General features: G+C 39.9%; 1 protein-coding gene across 1 annotated transcript; it reads left to right on the forward strand.

The window, feature by feature from the left end:
* The first annotated feature begins 348 nt into the window (after window positions 1-348).
* vwa1 (von Willebrand factor A domain containing 1) lies at window positions 349-14353 on the forward strand. The gene is made up of 5 exons (XM_056241237.1): window positions 349-689; window positions 7760-8317; window positions 9653-9976; window positions 11297-11590; window positions 14076-14353. Exons 1-5 carry the CDS (start codon window positions 605-607, stop codon window positions 14327-14329), a joined length of 1515 nt encoding a protein of 504 aa, XP_056097212.1. The 5' UTR covers window positions 349-604; the 3' UTR covers window positions 14330-14353.
* The last annotated feature ends 717 nt before the right edge of the window (window positions 14354-15070 follow it).

Raw genomic sequence — 15070 nt, forward strand, 5'->3', positions numbered from 1 at the left:
AAAACACATTTAGTATCATCACTAGGCTATATGTGTAAAGCAAAAATAGTGTCACAGGACCATGTGCATTAGTGTCAACTAAAAGGCTCTACTGAACTAATGAACAACTGACCTCTCAAGTGGCCAGTTCTAGTTACCCATAATGATACATATTATATGACCATTCCCTAGCTAGAAAATAACTGTAACATAAAGATCAGAAGGACCAGAAACCGGGCACAGGTTCAAGATGGTGACGCTGGTACCCGTCTAAAGTACTAGAGGAGGAGTGCGCAGTTCACCGAGGGCGGGAGGAACCTGCTGCATTCAGTAGCCCTGAGAGAGAGACGGTTTTAATCCGAAACTGCTTTTGATCCAAACAGAGCAGTGTATGGCAAAAAGTGTCGTGTTTATATCTCGATCTCGACGCGTAGAATGTAGAATAGTCGCGCAGGTGCTTCAGCTGCACATTTTATTGCAGTTCTGGTGACTGCCTGCATTGAATGAGACTTTTAAAGTGAACTGTGCGGATTTTAGAAATATACATCGAATAGAAATTGTGGTGGGCAATGTAGACGCGTTAAAACGTGCAGAATTGACTATAATTTTGACATAAAAGTCAACCATGGAGGTCAGAAAAGCGCTCACGTGTGTTTTGATCAGCGTGTTTCTGTGGGCTGGTGACGCTCAGGACTCGGTACCTGATTCAGGTGAGTCGTTTCAGTCATGTTTTAATTCGGAGCTCAAGTATGAGAGTTCGTATTCTTTAATCCACAGGACGCGGTACACAATTTATTCGAGTCATATGTGCTAATTCTAAACTCGGTGCCTGATTCAGCCGATTCATTTGAGTCAAGCATTTCATTCGGATCAAAACCAGAACGATAAACTATAGCTATTCCGTACGACTCAGTAAGTATGTTAGTGGATTATATTGGTTAAATCAGCTTTCAGTACTTGATTAACGTCTAGTTCAAGACTCTGTAGGTAAATTATTACTGTTCTCAATACGATGAAGCACATTGGTCAATTCAGGAGTCAGTATTTGATTGAAGTGAGTCATGTTTTAGGACAGGTGATTCATCTGATTCAGGAGTCAGGACAGGTGAGTCATGTGGGTTAGTACCTGATCAAGGTGAGACATCACTCAGTATCTGATTCAGAAGAGAATAATCTTTTATTTTGCAACACACAAGAGCAAAAAGAAATGTCATGTTAGTTATTATTGCATTAACTACTGTTAACATAACCTTAAAGTGTTAACTAGTCCCATTCTCCACAACAAACATGCATTGAGTTTGAGTGCTATAATAATCATTACTAATGTAAATCACTGACCACTGCTCAGAGTTAACGTTAACCTTAGATTTCTAGGCAACACTTTATTTTACATTACATGTAGTTAGTAATAACTATAAATTATGCATGATTACATGCAACTAACCCTACAACAAACCTAGTCCTAACCATAACCCTATAGTAAGTAGTTAATTCATCTTACTCAGTACTTAAATGTATAATTACACTGTATAAGGACACCTTAAAATAAAGTGTAACCACATTCTATTCTATTCTATTCTATTCTATTCTATTCTATTCTATTCTATTCTTGGTTAATTCATCAAGATCTCAAAGCCTTTTAAACAATAATGCGACTGAAAGAAGAAATCTGGAGATACTTTTATTTCATTACAGAAGATTACTGTCTGTTAAACATGACTTATGAAGCACCAGAAGACATACAGTACAAACATGTGAGCTATAAGAGAAACGTGTGTAAAAGCATTCTCCTTCACACATCGTATTAGGGGATTCTTTTCTCTCAACACATATGGTCCAAGTTTAAGTGATTCACGCAAAAAAAAAGAAAAAAGTTCTTAAACATTTTATGTTGAATTAAAGCATTTTCTCCCTGGACTCTGGTTATCTTCTTATATTTTGCTGTGTTTAATACAGTTATATTTATTCACAATTTGGATTGACAAAAAAAAATTCTATAATTGATGTCACTGCCTTACATTTTCAGGACTTATAACTGACAGGGAGTATTTGCTGTATGAATAGAACAGAAATAACTTCTTGTCAGCACATCGCTGACATGCACATTGAGTGAGGCGTGGGAATTAAAGGATTCTTCCTGTCAGTCACTAATGTTAGGCTATCGACCGCTTTCCCAGAAAATAGGGGTATTGTGAACACTTTGCTTCTGTTGATGTCTATCATGACATCCCACTGCACTCATGAAACGCATGATGAAAGATAAGCAACAGAGGAATTCATGCATGTACTGTGTCCAACTTGCTGACTCACTATGTGAATGTCACATTGTTCACTATATGAGAGAATAAACTATCGTATTCAAACACAGCTCAATTCGAACAGCTGAACTCAAACATGCCTTTTGCATGCCAATGTCATAACATTTTGGACTTTAATCAGATTTCAAACAGCGTGGGTGTTAGACCCCCGTAGCAGATCTAGGCAGGTGGTGCTGGGGAGGCGGAGAGCACAGAGTTCTGGTGCTTTCACACTAGCACTTTTGGGGCCCTATCTTGCACCCAGCGCAATTGACTTTGTACACCGATGCATGTATCATTCGTATTTTGCACCCGTGCAAAGCGGGCTTTTCCCTCCACAGACGCACGCCGGCAAACTAGGGAATGAATTTGCGCTCCCTGGGCGGTTCAGCGCAAAAAAGGAGGCGTGTTCCGGCGCAAACAATCCCTGGTGCTATTTTGCAGTTCCAGAAAACAATTGCGCCACGCGTTGCGCGTACTACATTCAGATGCTATTTTAAGCCCGCATGCTTGGCCATCATACAGAGTGTGAACAACGCGCATACACTGTAGATGATTCTCTCATCTACACAGATGCATTTTACTTTTTGCAAATTAGGGCTGGGCGGTATGACGGTATATATCGTTACCGCGGTAGAAAATGTCAACCGTAACAGATTTTTTTATTCCGTGTATACCGCGACATGCAAATAAGTGGGCGTGGTTAACTCACGTGCAATGTGCGTGAGACTGAAACACTGCGAATTGTAAAAAGAAACACGGAGAAAGCAGATCAAGAGGATCCACAAAGGAATTACATTTTCTAAAGGGTTGTTGTTGTTGTTAACGTGATATTTTCGGGGGGAAAGGCGCAGCAGTTAACTAGAGCAGTGCAGCACCCAGGCTACAGTTTAGAGGAGTGCACACTGGCAACGGGGGACAACAACAGTTCATATATCAATATCGTAACGAATAGAAATAACCTTAAATAATGTATAGTTATCTGCATCTTTCCGTCTCTTATGTATAGTTTTTAAACACGCAAACAGTTTGCCGCCCGTGGTAATGAACAACCTGCTTGTTAAAGTGAATGTAGCCTATAATCCTGTAGCCTATCTGAGGCAAAATTACTAAATATGCATCGCGAGTTATATATTTCTAACTCCAAACAATTGGCCACCGAACCAGCTGATAAAATCTTCCTTTGATTCGATACGTGATTACAACTTGACACTCAAATTAACCGATCGCATTTACTGATGCAGAAGACGCGCGCGTGCAGACGCACTGAGGGAGCGCGGTGTTCACCGGGCTATGGTCAAATAATGACGCAGTTACAAGGTGTGTATAATTTAAACTAGGCTACTTTGTCAACATTAACAGTAGCTGCTGTTCGGGTTTCAAACTGCTGCTCTCCTTCTAGTCACTTCTGAACTTCTCTTGATTAAAGCGCAGGGTGACGGGTTGCGAGATATCACAAAAAGAGCAAAACAAGCCCCTTAAAAACGCAGTGTAGCCTAAGCAGACATGGCACAAATGTACCGGGGAACACATTTAAACATAACTAGTATTACTAGCTATCCTCCAAAATTAAAAGGAAATAACTAATTTATCATGAATAGAATAGTTCAATATAAAATATTCAGATATCATAAACTGATTGATGAAGTAAAGCATAACATGAGATTGAAAAATTATTCAGAAACACTTTATTTAAAGTTTAATTGCACCTATGAGTTGTATTTAATATCAATCAGTTGGGGGCAGTTCATCTAAAAGTTGATGAGTGTGTTTTGTTTATATCTAGCTATCTAAATAGTTTACCAAATAAATAATTTACCAAATAAGAGAAACAGAAAACAATGTGAAGTACTTTTCATTTCTAAAGTATTTGGGTTTATTTATTATACAAAGCCCTTTTTGTCGATTTTTCGAGAATAACTACATATATAAATAACTATATCGTGAAATATATCGTTACCGTGAAATAAAATTAGTCATACCGTGAAATAGAATTTTGGTCATACCGCCCACCCCTATTGCAAATGATACATTATTATAAGGAAAAATATTAAAACACGAGGGAAATAATTGTTGTGTCCATGACGATGGGAAAAATAGGCATAAAGCTTACACATTTACCCAAATTATTATATCTTTCTTTTACGGCCCTGACGAGAACATCGGTCTCCTCGGCTGTGAACCGATTCTGAAGCACGCCTGGTAAATGCGCCGTTATAATAGTATTGCGCCATGGAACAAGCGCACCTCGTTCATCATGCTCTTAAAGGGAATGTGATATGACGCTCTTATTGGTTTGTTTCCCGATACGCCCAAACCACCCCTATGAATAATGAAGCTACTTCAGACCAACCCCTTTTAGATTTGCGTCGAGCGCAAGAGTCATTTATCCCGCCGGTTAAATAGCAACAGCGTCGAGATCCGCCCACAAAGTTACTTGCGCTTTGCTTGACACTTGCGTTTTAGATCGGTAAAATGGGGCCCTAAGTGTGTTCGTTAGGATGAGTTGATTTTAGGGGTGTAACGATACCCACAAGTCACGATTATATATATCACAATATTGAACTCACGATATGATATTATTGCGATACTCCAAGACATATGGTAAAAGATTAACAAAAAATGCACTGTTAATTAAAATGCAAAATTTGGTATTACATTGAGGGTGGAAAGTAATAGGCTTGGACTTGGTGCTTGTAACCCAACGCACAGGACAATGGTGACACGAGAATAAAAATATTCATGATTCTGAAGCTGAAAATACAGAATTATTTTAGAAGAATATGCTTGAACTCTGTCACTGACCAGATATATTTAAATATAATGTAGGCCACTTTTTACTGGTAACATCAGTCATTTGGCATTATCAGGACCCACAAATATTCCCCCATTGCATTACTATACATTATATTCAACATTATTTGAACAGTTTAATGTAGTACTGACACTAAAACTCTGTAAACTTGAATTTATTCTCACAGTAATTTTCATTTTGGGTGAACTACACACAACACATATTGTCATATCCACGATACACATTGTTGCATTTTTGTATTGTGACACGATATATTGTGACACCCCTACCCTAGTTGAGGTAGTAATGCATACGCGAAACCGATTGACTGTGGAAGTTACATTGAAACAACCAATCAGAACGCGAATGGAGTTTCAAGGCTGAACTACTCAGTTGAATCTGATTGCCACAAAAATTTCCACAAAAATAAAACAATTATTTTGATGCCTGCCTGAACAAAACTATAGACACACCAACAGTGACTCACAGAGAGTAATTTTGGAAGAGCCTTAGAGCATTTTGGCTTTGACTCCAGCCGTTTCTGTATGCCACCGCACCCTGGTTCCAAGCCGTATGGCAACGGTCACTTATTTAGCAGTCACAGGTTCAAGTGACCCGAGAGGCTCGTTTCTCTTAGCAAAGCGGAAGAAAACTATGAGAACTTTTTATGACGAGTTTAGATTTTAGTAGGTTGCATTGGTTCCACTTGTGAAACTGACCTTCTTTATCACAAAAAATGGGCCACAAAGAAATCGATTCGCAAGATTCTCTTATGATTTGATTCAAATGACACCTCCAGATCTTCTCACAGGACTTGGGTTGGCGACTTTGGATTGTCTTGGCGAACGCTTGGCAGCATTCATCTGAACCCTCTCGCCCACTCGCTCTCTTCAGCACACACTCTTCAGGGAATAGCCTCTACATTCCTTCTTTTACTTCATATGGAACAGCCAATTCTCACCTCCCCCTATTTCTCCATGCGTGCCCGTCAGTCCGGTTGCAACATCCAGTAGCAGGGCTGTTCCTTCCCCCATCTGTTTATGTTTATCAAGCTGCTCCAGGTTAGAGGGCTCCTCTGCCAGGAAATTCCTGTAATGGCCAAATCAAATGTTCCATCTCTTTAAATATTGTGAAGCCCCCAGTTCTTCCTTATCCTAATAAATACTACTGTTTTCTCATCCTTATTTTTAGAATCTACCGTTCCAGCCTGCTTCCTTTCGCAAATGACTAATTTCCTCACTCGGTTTCACACTTATCTTCGTTTGGCCGCTCTTTCTCAGAGTTTCTCCTCATTTTATTGTGTTCGCTATAAACATTTAATGAGTTTAAATGTTGTGCATCCAAACTTGTAAAATCTTTTGCCAACATCTGAAGCTGTGCAATTGCGAGTAAAATGTTGTGCTTGTTTGTAGGGCTGTATATGTAACTAAAATAATAATAATACAATATGATTATTATTAACTTTATTGATATTATTAATTATTTCTACTACTACTACAACATCTTACTATTTAAGATATTTTTATTAAGTAAATATTACACTCTAAAAAATGCTGGGTTGTTTCAACCCAACTTTGGGTCAAATATGGACAAACCCAAATGTTGGGTTAAAAATGTAATTAAAAAATTTACAGTTGAAAGTGAAAGTTGAAGTTGAGTTAAAATTAAAAATTACATTTTTAACCCAACATTTGGGTTTGTCCATATTTGACCCAAATTTGGGTTAAAACAACCCAGCATTGTTTAGAGTGTACTAACAAATAAGACACATTACTGTTTTAATGCAATATTCACAGAAATATTTCAAAAACTGATTTTTGTCAACCCACATTTCCTTACAAACCCGTATGACTTTTTCTTCTGTTGTTTAGAAGTTGATGATGATCTTTTCCATAATACAAAAAGCAAATATTGACCATGGCCTGTCAAGCTCCAAAAAGGACAAAAAAATATTATCAATAATAATAATAATATTTTAAAAAGTATTCATATTTGTAATAATTTAATATTAAATATTTATTTATATTTTATATATTAAAATATAATTTCAACTCTATTACAATAATACGAATTTAATGAACACTATGAATTTATTGTTGACATTTTTTATTTGTAAACAAATAAATAAATAAATTTCAATTAATCAAATGAATTGTGCTTCCCTACAAGACTATAACCCATAACCTTAAAGGGATAGTTTAAGTAAAAAATAAACTTCTGTCATCATTTATTCCCCTTGAAAGTCAATTAAAAGCTTAAAGCTTAATCATTCTTTTGTGTTCATTCGTCCAGGTTTGGAACAACATGAGGATGAGTAAATAATTACAGAAAATGCATTTTTGGGTGAACCATCCCTTTAAATATTAAACTTTGGGGCTTGTTCGTGGTAAATTATATCTAAAATCATGTGGCTTGTTGAAGAGAAATGTGCTTTTACTTGTTTTTAACCAACTGGACGATTTACAGTTGGAATAGGCAGAAAAATCCCATGGGCAAATAATATACGACCATAGCAGCTTGACTATACTCACACAAACTCCTTCTCCTCATATGCCTTGAGAAGTCTGGAGTGTTTCAGTGCGGCTTCAGTATGTACTAAATAAACACTCATCACCCCCCCCCCCTCTCTTTTGAGATGTTAAACCATGAATCATTTACTTAAATGTCTACTGTTGTTTTTCACCTACAGTTTTGAACTGCTGCGAGGGCGATGTCCTGTTTCTCCTGGACTCCTCTGGTAGCGTGTCCTCCTACGAGTTCTCCCGTATGGTGGACTTTCTGTCAGAGCTCCTGCTGCCGTTCTCGCTGGGGCCGGATCAGGTGAGGGTGGGACTGCTGCAGGTCGGGACAGAGCCCCATCTGGAGTTCGGCTTTGACGCCCACAGCTCCCAGCAAGGCCTGCAGGCGGCCCTGGAGAGGACTAAACAGCTGAAGGGCGACACCAACACGGTGGATGCTCTTCTGGTGGCTAGGAACCAGGTTTTGAAACAGGGTGTCCCGGGAGGTGCCAGACCGGACCTTCCCAGGGTTCTGGTTTGGCTCACGGATGGAGTGGATCCCGGCGATGTACGGGAACCAATGGCGAGGCTGCGAGAAGAAGGGGTGCCTGTACTGGTGGTTTCCACTGGTCACGGGAACTACCAGGTGCTGAGAGAGGTCGCAAGTCCACCCACAGAGGAGCACCTGTTCTTTGTGGACATTGACGATATCAACATCATCAGCGAAGACTTGAGGAACGCAATTATTGGTGTGTTTCATCTAAATATCTCCAAAACTGCATTAGTCCATGGCAAATACATGCATTCTATCACATACTCACCCTCATTTCATTCCAAATATGACTTTTGTTATTCTGTTGAATACATCGATTCCATATTACAAAAGTAAATATTGACCACACATGGACTGTCAAACTCCAGAAAGGGGAAAAAACTCATTATTAATAATTATTATTATACATTCAATATGTAATATATTTTTGTAATATTAATATAAAAACTATATTACAATAACAAAAATCTAATGAGAACTATGAATTATTGCTGAAAAAATTATTTACTGGAAGAAGAAAAAAATCCATTTGAAAAAAAATTTATCATAAAATTTTCAAACTCAAAAGTGAAATGTTGGGACCCATTACATGCTCATTGTTAAATTGAACATGACATAAAAATGTATACATATTATTCCCATAAAAACTACTGAAATACCATAAAAGTAGTTTCCAGAAAATATTTTGTTGTATGAATATCTGGACATGCAATATATCAAAAGAAAGAAAACCGAAAAAAAAAAAAAATTAGTTTCATACATTAGTTTTTTATCCGTTTGATCAATGGTTCATTCAGTATTGATTTATATGCTGTTTAATGTTTGATGAACGCGTTATTTATACATATGCATCTGCTATCGCTTGTTTCTGCTTCTTCGCCTGTGTTTTGATCAGGAGAGTCAGTACTCTTTCAGAAGACGTGTAATAGCGCTCCCTACGGCATAACAGTGAAAACATGGATTGTGGGAAAATTCTGTCGTCGGCGGGGAAAGAGTTAAAGAGAATTATTCAAATAAAAAACACAAAGTTCTTGACACTTCATGAAACTCTGTAGACCATGATTTAATATTTCACCCAGAGTATGAGAGTGTCTTCTAAATAGGGAGAGTGATCTGATGTGGGTGTGAATATCTCCGTACCTCCGCCCCAGTGTGCCGAAGGAATCTCGAATGCCAGTCAACTCCGTCTCCGACACAAATAGCTTGAGACGGCTCACAGATAAGAAGTGCCCGGAGGAAACGGGGACAGAAACCGGCAGACACTGTAATGAGAGATGAGGGGCTATTTATACAGAAATGATTTTGTCCTTTGCAAAGTCCCCCGGAGCGCTAGACACTGCTATTATTAGTGGGCATTCCTTCGCACATATATAAGGCTTTACATATGTGCAACTTCCAGACACTTACATACTGTAAACAAACGTATTGACTGCACGCTATAACTCAGACCAGGTGGGGTTGTATCCTGTTTAAATTGCCCTAGGCATGGATGCACCATGTTTGATTTGTCTTTGTCTCTGATCGAACGCAGAGATTATCCGGGCCGAGAGGCTGCAGGTGAAGTCAGTCACTGCCACTTCAGCTCAGTTGGAGTGGAGGCCTGTGTTGGCTGGTACTGGCTACTATGATATCCAGTTTGGTCCCATCCGAACAGGGCAGACCGGAGGAAGTGGAGGTCCGGGCACCAGTCCCGGCACTGGTTCGGGTCCGTTTCAGAGGATCACCCGGCCTGGAGACACCAGCTCGGCTCAGCTGATCGGCCTGCGTCCTGACACCACATACACAGTCACACTCACACCGAAGGCCAACCTGGAGTTCCTGAACTCGCTTCACGCCACCTTTACTACACAGACAGGTGCTCAATATGCAGATTCATCACACTTCAAACTCATAAATCCGGTCAATATATATATCTCTATATATATCCAGATCATATTTCATCGCAAGTCCAAAAGAAGAAGAAAAAAAACTATACTTTGTATAATGAAAATTATTTTTTTATGATCATTACTTTTTGGTCGTTGTGTCTTTTATGTTTAATTCATGCTTTTAATAATAATAATTAATTAATTACATATGATCATGAATTATTATTATTATTGCTATTACTAATACTATTAATTACATTTAAATAATTGTGATTATTGTTATTATAACTATTAGCATTAAATACCATTAACTTAACATTTAATATTAATAACAACAACAACAACAATAATAATGACAAATATATAAAAAATAAGAAATTATACTTAGAATACTGAGAATGATTTTTGTGACCATTACTTTTTGGTCGTTGTGTCTTTAATGTTTAATTCATGCTTATAATAATAATAAGAATTAATTTAATATGAACATAAAATATATTATTGTTGTTATTGGTAATATTATCAATAGCATTAATTTGATATAATTAATTAAATATGAATGTTAAATGTATTATTATTATTAATAATAATAATTATGATTATTGTTATTATAATTATTAGCATTATAGACTTTACATTAAATCATATATTAATAATAATAATAATAATAATACATATAAAAAAATAAGAAATTATCCTTACTAAGAATTATTTTTATGGCCAGTACTTTTTTCATTGTGTCTTAAATGTTTAATTAATGCTAATAATGATAATGATAATTGTTATTGTTAAAAAGCATTGATTAAATATGAACATTAAATGTTTTTTTTATTTTTATTATTATTATTATTTTATCATTAATTCGATTTAATTAATTAAATGTAATATTCATTTTTTTTAAATGAATAAAATGTATTAATAATAATAATTTAATGTTCACATTTTATTAATATTAATTTAATATGAATTATTTAATATTGATTGTAATATTAAAAAGCAATTTTAGCTCTATTACAATAAAGAGAATTGAGAATCACTGAGAAATTCTGAAAAACAAACTCAAAAGTAAGGAATATTCTCTGTTAAATTCAACATGAAATAAAAATGGATGCATATTATCCCCCCTTGTCTTCATACAAAAACCGTTACCTTTTGAAACATTAAATTATAGAAGTAAAATGGGATGTGAACACTTTCTTGTTGTCTTTACACATGTTAAGCGACACAAAGGAGCCCTCAATATATTTTTAAGGGACAAAAAGTGAAAGTCTCCCCATGTTTGTTGAAAGCTGTCATGTTCTCCCCAGTGAATCCTCCTCAGCCAGAGGTGCAGACTCTCTCCACAGTGAGTGTGTCGGAGTCGAGCAGCAGGAGTGTGCGTGTGAGCTGGGCTCCACTGCTCCCTCACCTCATACAGGACTATCAGGTGGAGTATTCAGCTCTTCCTTCAGGGCCGCTCCGGGTCACCAGCGTCAGTAACAGGCAGAACTCCACCGTCCTGACGGACCTCCAACCCGACACACAGTACCTGCTCACCGTGAGCGCGAGGCAGTCCAACGGCAAAGAGAGAGCCATGTCGGTTAAAGCCTGTACACAGGAGGGTAAGGACCAACCCATCTCTTATGCACACCTTTATTAGTGTACTTTCCTTTTCCAGTGAAATGACCAGTAGCACCTCACTGCAGTCCACGAGATCCAGGGGGCGGAGTTGGATCCAGATCCAAGGCGCGGACATGGGTAGGATTAGGGGTGGGGTTAGGGATCAGGGGGCGGAGATGGGTAGGATTAGGGGTGGGGTTAGGGATCAGGGGGCGGACATGGGTAGGATTAGGGGTGGGGTTAGGGATCAGGGGGCGGACATGGGTAGGATTTGGGGTGGGGTTGGATCAGGGGGCGGAGATGGGTAGGATTAGGGGTAGGGTTAGGGATCAGGGGGCGGACATGGGTAGGATTTAGGGTGGGGTTAGGGATCAGGAAGCGGACATGGGTAGGATTTGGAGTGGGGTTAGGGATCAGGGGGTGGAGATGGGTAGGATTAGGGGTGTGGTTAGGGATCAGGGGTAGGAGATGGGTAGGATTTGGAGTGGGGTTAGGGATCAGGGGGTGGACATGGGTAGGATTAGGGGTGGGGTTAGGGATCAGGGGGCGGACATGGGTAGGATTTGGGGTGGGGTTAGGGATCAGGGGGCGGAGATGGGTAGGATTTGGGGTGGGGTTAGGGATCAGGGGGCGGAGATGGGTAGGATTTGGGGTGGGGTTAGGGATCAGGGGGTGGAGATGGGTAGGATTAGGGGTGGGGTTAGGGATCAGGGGGCGGACATGGGTAGGATTTGGGGTGGGGTTAGGGATCAGGGGGCGGACATGGGTAGGATTTGGGGTGGGGTTAGGGATCAGGGGGCGGAGATGGGTAGGATTAGGGGTAGGGTTAGGGATCAGGGGGCGGACATGGGTAGGATTTAGGGTGGGGTTAGGGATCAGGGGGCGGACATGGGTAGGATTTGGAGTGGGGTTAGGGATCAGGGGGTGGAGATGGGTAGGATTAGGGGTGGGGTTAGGGATCAGGGGGCGGAGATGGGTAGGATTTGGAGTGGGGTTAGGGATCAGGGGGCGGACATGGGTAGGATTAGGGGTGGGGTTAGGGATCAGGGGGCGGACATGGGTAGGATTTGGGGTGGACATGGGTAGGATTTGGGGTGGGGTTAGGGATCAGGGGGATCCAACTCCTCCCCCTGGATTTCATGTTCTGCAGTGAGGACCATCTCAAAATGACACTTAGGGTGTGTTCACACTTGGCATTTTGGATTCGATTAATACGAACTATGGTGAGATTGCTCTGTGCTGGGATAAATGCGCTTGCTGTGTGTGCGTAGCTACATATGATGGTATTTTGACCAGCTGAGAACTCGTGAAAAGCTTATGAAATGTGTAAAGGAGTTAAAACAGCGGCAGGAATCCCTCCGTCACACACACAAACGAAGATCCGCTGCGAGGAGACGCTGGTTCTGATGCCTGTACTGAACTGATGGGCAACATGATGAGAAAAAACAGGTGTGTGTGAGCATTCTGTCCATTTTAGGGTCGCATCTCGTGACATCACATCCTGTTTTTGGTTCGTTTGCATGTCTTTGGTCCTTGTTGCGTTCATATTTAATTTTAATGTGGACTGAGACCCATCTTTTTAGCGTTCTTGGTCCGCTTGTTTGGTGCGCATCAGGGTTCAGATGGCAGCGTTCACACTTCAAATTATTCAAATTCAAATTAACCGCACTAACAGAGCAAACGCTCCAGAGTTCATTTTAACTGAACTAAACCTGCCAAGTGTGAACACACCCTTAGTGCGGTTCATTTGAACAAGTGTAAACGCTGCCATCCGAACCCTGGTGCACCAAACAAGCGGACCAAGAACGCTGAAAAGATGGGTCTCAGTCCACTTCCAAACAAACTCTGGTGCGGTTCGACGGAAATATGAACGCAACACGGACCAAAGACATGGAAACAAACCAAAAACAGGACGTGATGTCATGAGATGCGACCCTAAAAAGGTCAGAATGCTCACACACACCTGTATTTTCATCATGTTGCCCATCAGTTCGGTACAGGCATCAGAACCAGCGTCTCCTCGCAGCGGATATTCGTTTATGTGTGTGTGTGTGTGTGTGTGACGGAGGGATTCCTGACGCTGTTTTGACTCCTTTACACATTTTATAAGCTCTTCAAAAGTTCTCAGCTCCATCATACTGTATGTTGCTACGCACATTTAGCCCGGTACACACCATTGTTTTGGATGTTCGACAAGTTCCATCGCAAAATATATATATATACTGACAGTATGAATGGTAAGCAAGGACTAAATGTATCATTTTCTTATTCGATCCGGACTAAAAAGAACCAAGAGAACCAAACTACAAGTGTGAACACACCCTTAGTTATAAGTTAATTAAGTTTATTCCTTAATTAAATTCATTAGAGCATCTGGAATAGTGTTGGAATTCCTCTTTCCTGTTATTATCCTTCCCACATCCCCTCACCTCGCTCTGATTCCCAGCAAGAAACGGGAAGCTTGACCTTTCTCCCTCTTTCTGTCAGTGTTGCCGGCTCTCTCGGATCTGCAGCTAACCACAGTGGGCAATGAGTCAGTGCAGCTCCGGTGGAAGGGGAGTTTCGACGGCCTGCGCGGTTACTGGGTCACATGGGAGCGAGGTCAGAGCCAGCGCTCCACCCTGTATTTACCACCCAACCGGCTGTCCACCACCCTCACCCACGTGCCCTCCAGAGCCCGCGTCTGCGTCTCCCCGGTGTTCCGGACGGCCCGCGGGGAGGGGCTCTGCTGCACTGCGTGAAGGCCTCCGGTGAGACGCCTGTCTGGGAAACACGGGGATTATGGGTTATTTTATGATATGAAAAAAGCCTGGCAAATGGCATAATACAGTCGGAAAAAACACATTGTTTGAAATGTAACAGTTTGTTGAACCTTTAGAGGAAATATAAAAAAATATATCTAAAAAGTTTTCATGTGCGAGTATCATATTTAAAAACATGAGGATTTTGTGGCTCATATAGTATGATATAAGATAACATAGAGCTCACACTCAGACCCAAACTGAGCAAAATATGCAATTTGGTGCAGTTGCTGCTATTTATATGGGCAAAAATTGAGAAAAAAAGCACTTTATTTTTCACAGTAGGCTATGTCTACTTACAGTTTACTTACTTAAGAAAATACTGGGTAATATAAAGGTAAATACATGGGTTATGGGTTAGGTTCAGGGTTAGTACCTAGTTATTACCCAGTTATTGTAATTACTGTAATAAGTACATGGAGAACAGGACTGTAAAATAAAGTGCTACCGAACATTCCTCTAGCTTTTAATGTAAATCAATGATATCTTTATACCAGTATAGCAGACTCTTTCATAAAGTGCACATAAATATCAGCTGTCACCTTATAATAATATGTATTAGTAAGATGATATTTACCTCTTTCCCCGCCATTGACGACATTTTTCAGTGTTTTCACTGTTATACGGTAGGGGGCGCTATTACACATCTTCTGAAAGAGTACTGAATCTCCGGATCAAAAC

The sequence above is a fragment of the Rhinichthys klamathensis genome, unplaced genomic scaffold (genome assembly GCF_029890125.1).
Source record: "Rhinichthys klamathensis goyatoka isolate OS25496 unplaced genomic scaffold, OSU_Roscu_1.1 h1tg000635l_1, whole genome shotgun sequence".
In the NCBI taxonomy this organism is placed as follows: domain Eukaryota; kingdom Metazoa; phylum Chordata; class Actinopteri; order Cypriniformes; family Leuciscidae; genus Rhinichthys; species Rhinichthys klamathensis.

Excerpts from the sequence above, each read along its gene's own strand:
- vwa1 (XM_056241237.1), top strand. The coding sequence starts at position 605 with ATGGAGGTCAGAAAAGCGCTCACGTGTGTTTTGATCAGCGTGTTTCTG. Across the intron at positions 690-7,759 it reads GGACTCGGTACCTGATTCAG|TTTTGAACTGCTGCGAGGGC; the intron begins GTGAGTCGTTTC and ends TTTCACCTACAG. Across the intron at positions 11,591-14,075 it reads TAAAGCCTGTACACAGGAGG|TGTTGCCGGCTCTCTCGGAT; the intron begins GTAAGGACCAAC and ends TCTTTCTGTCAG.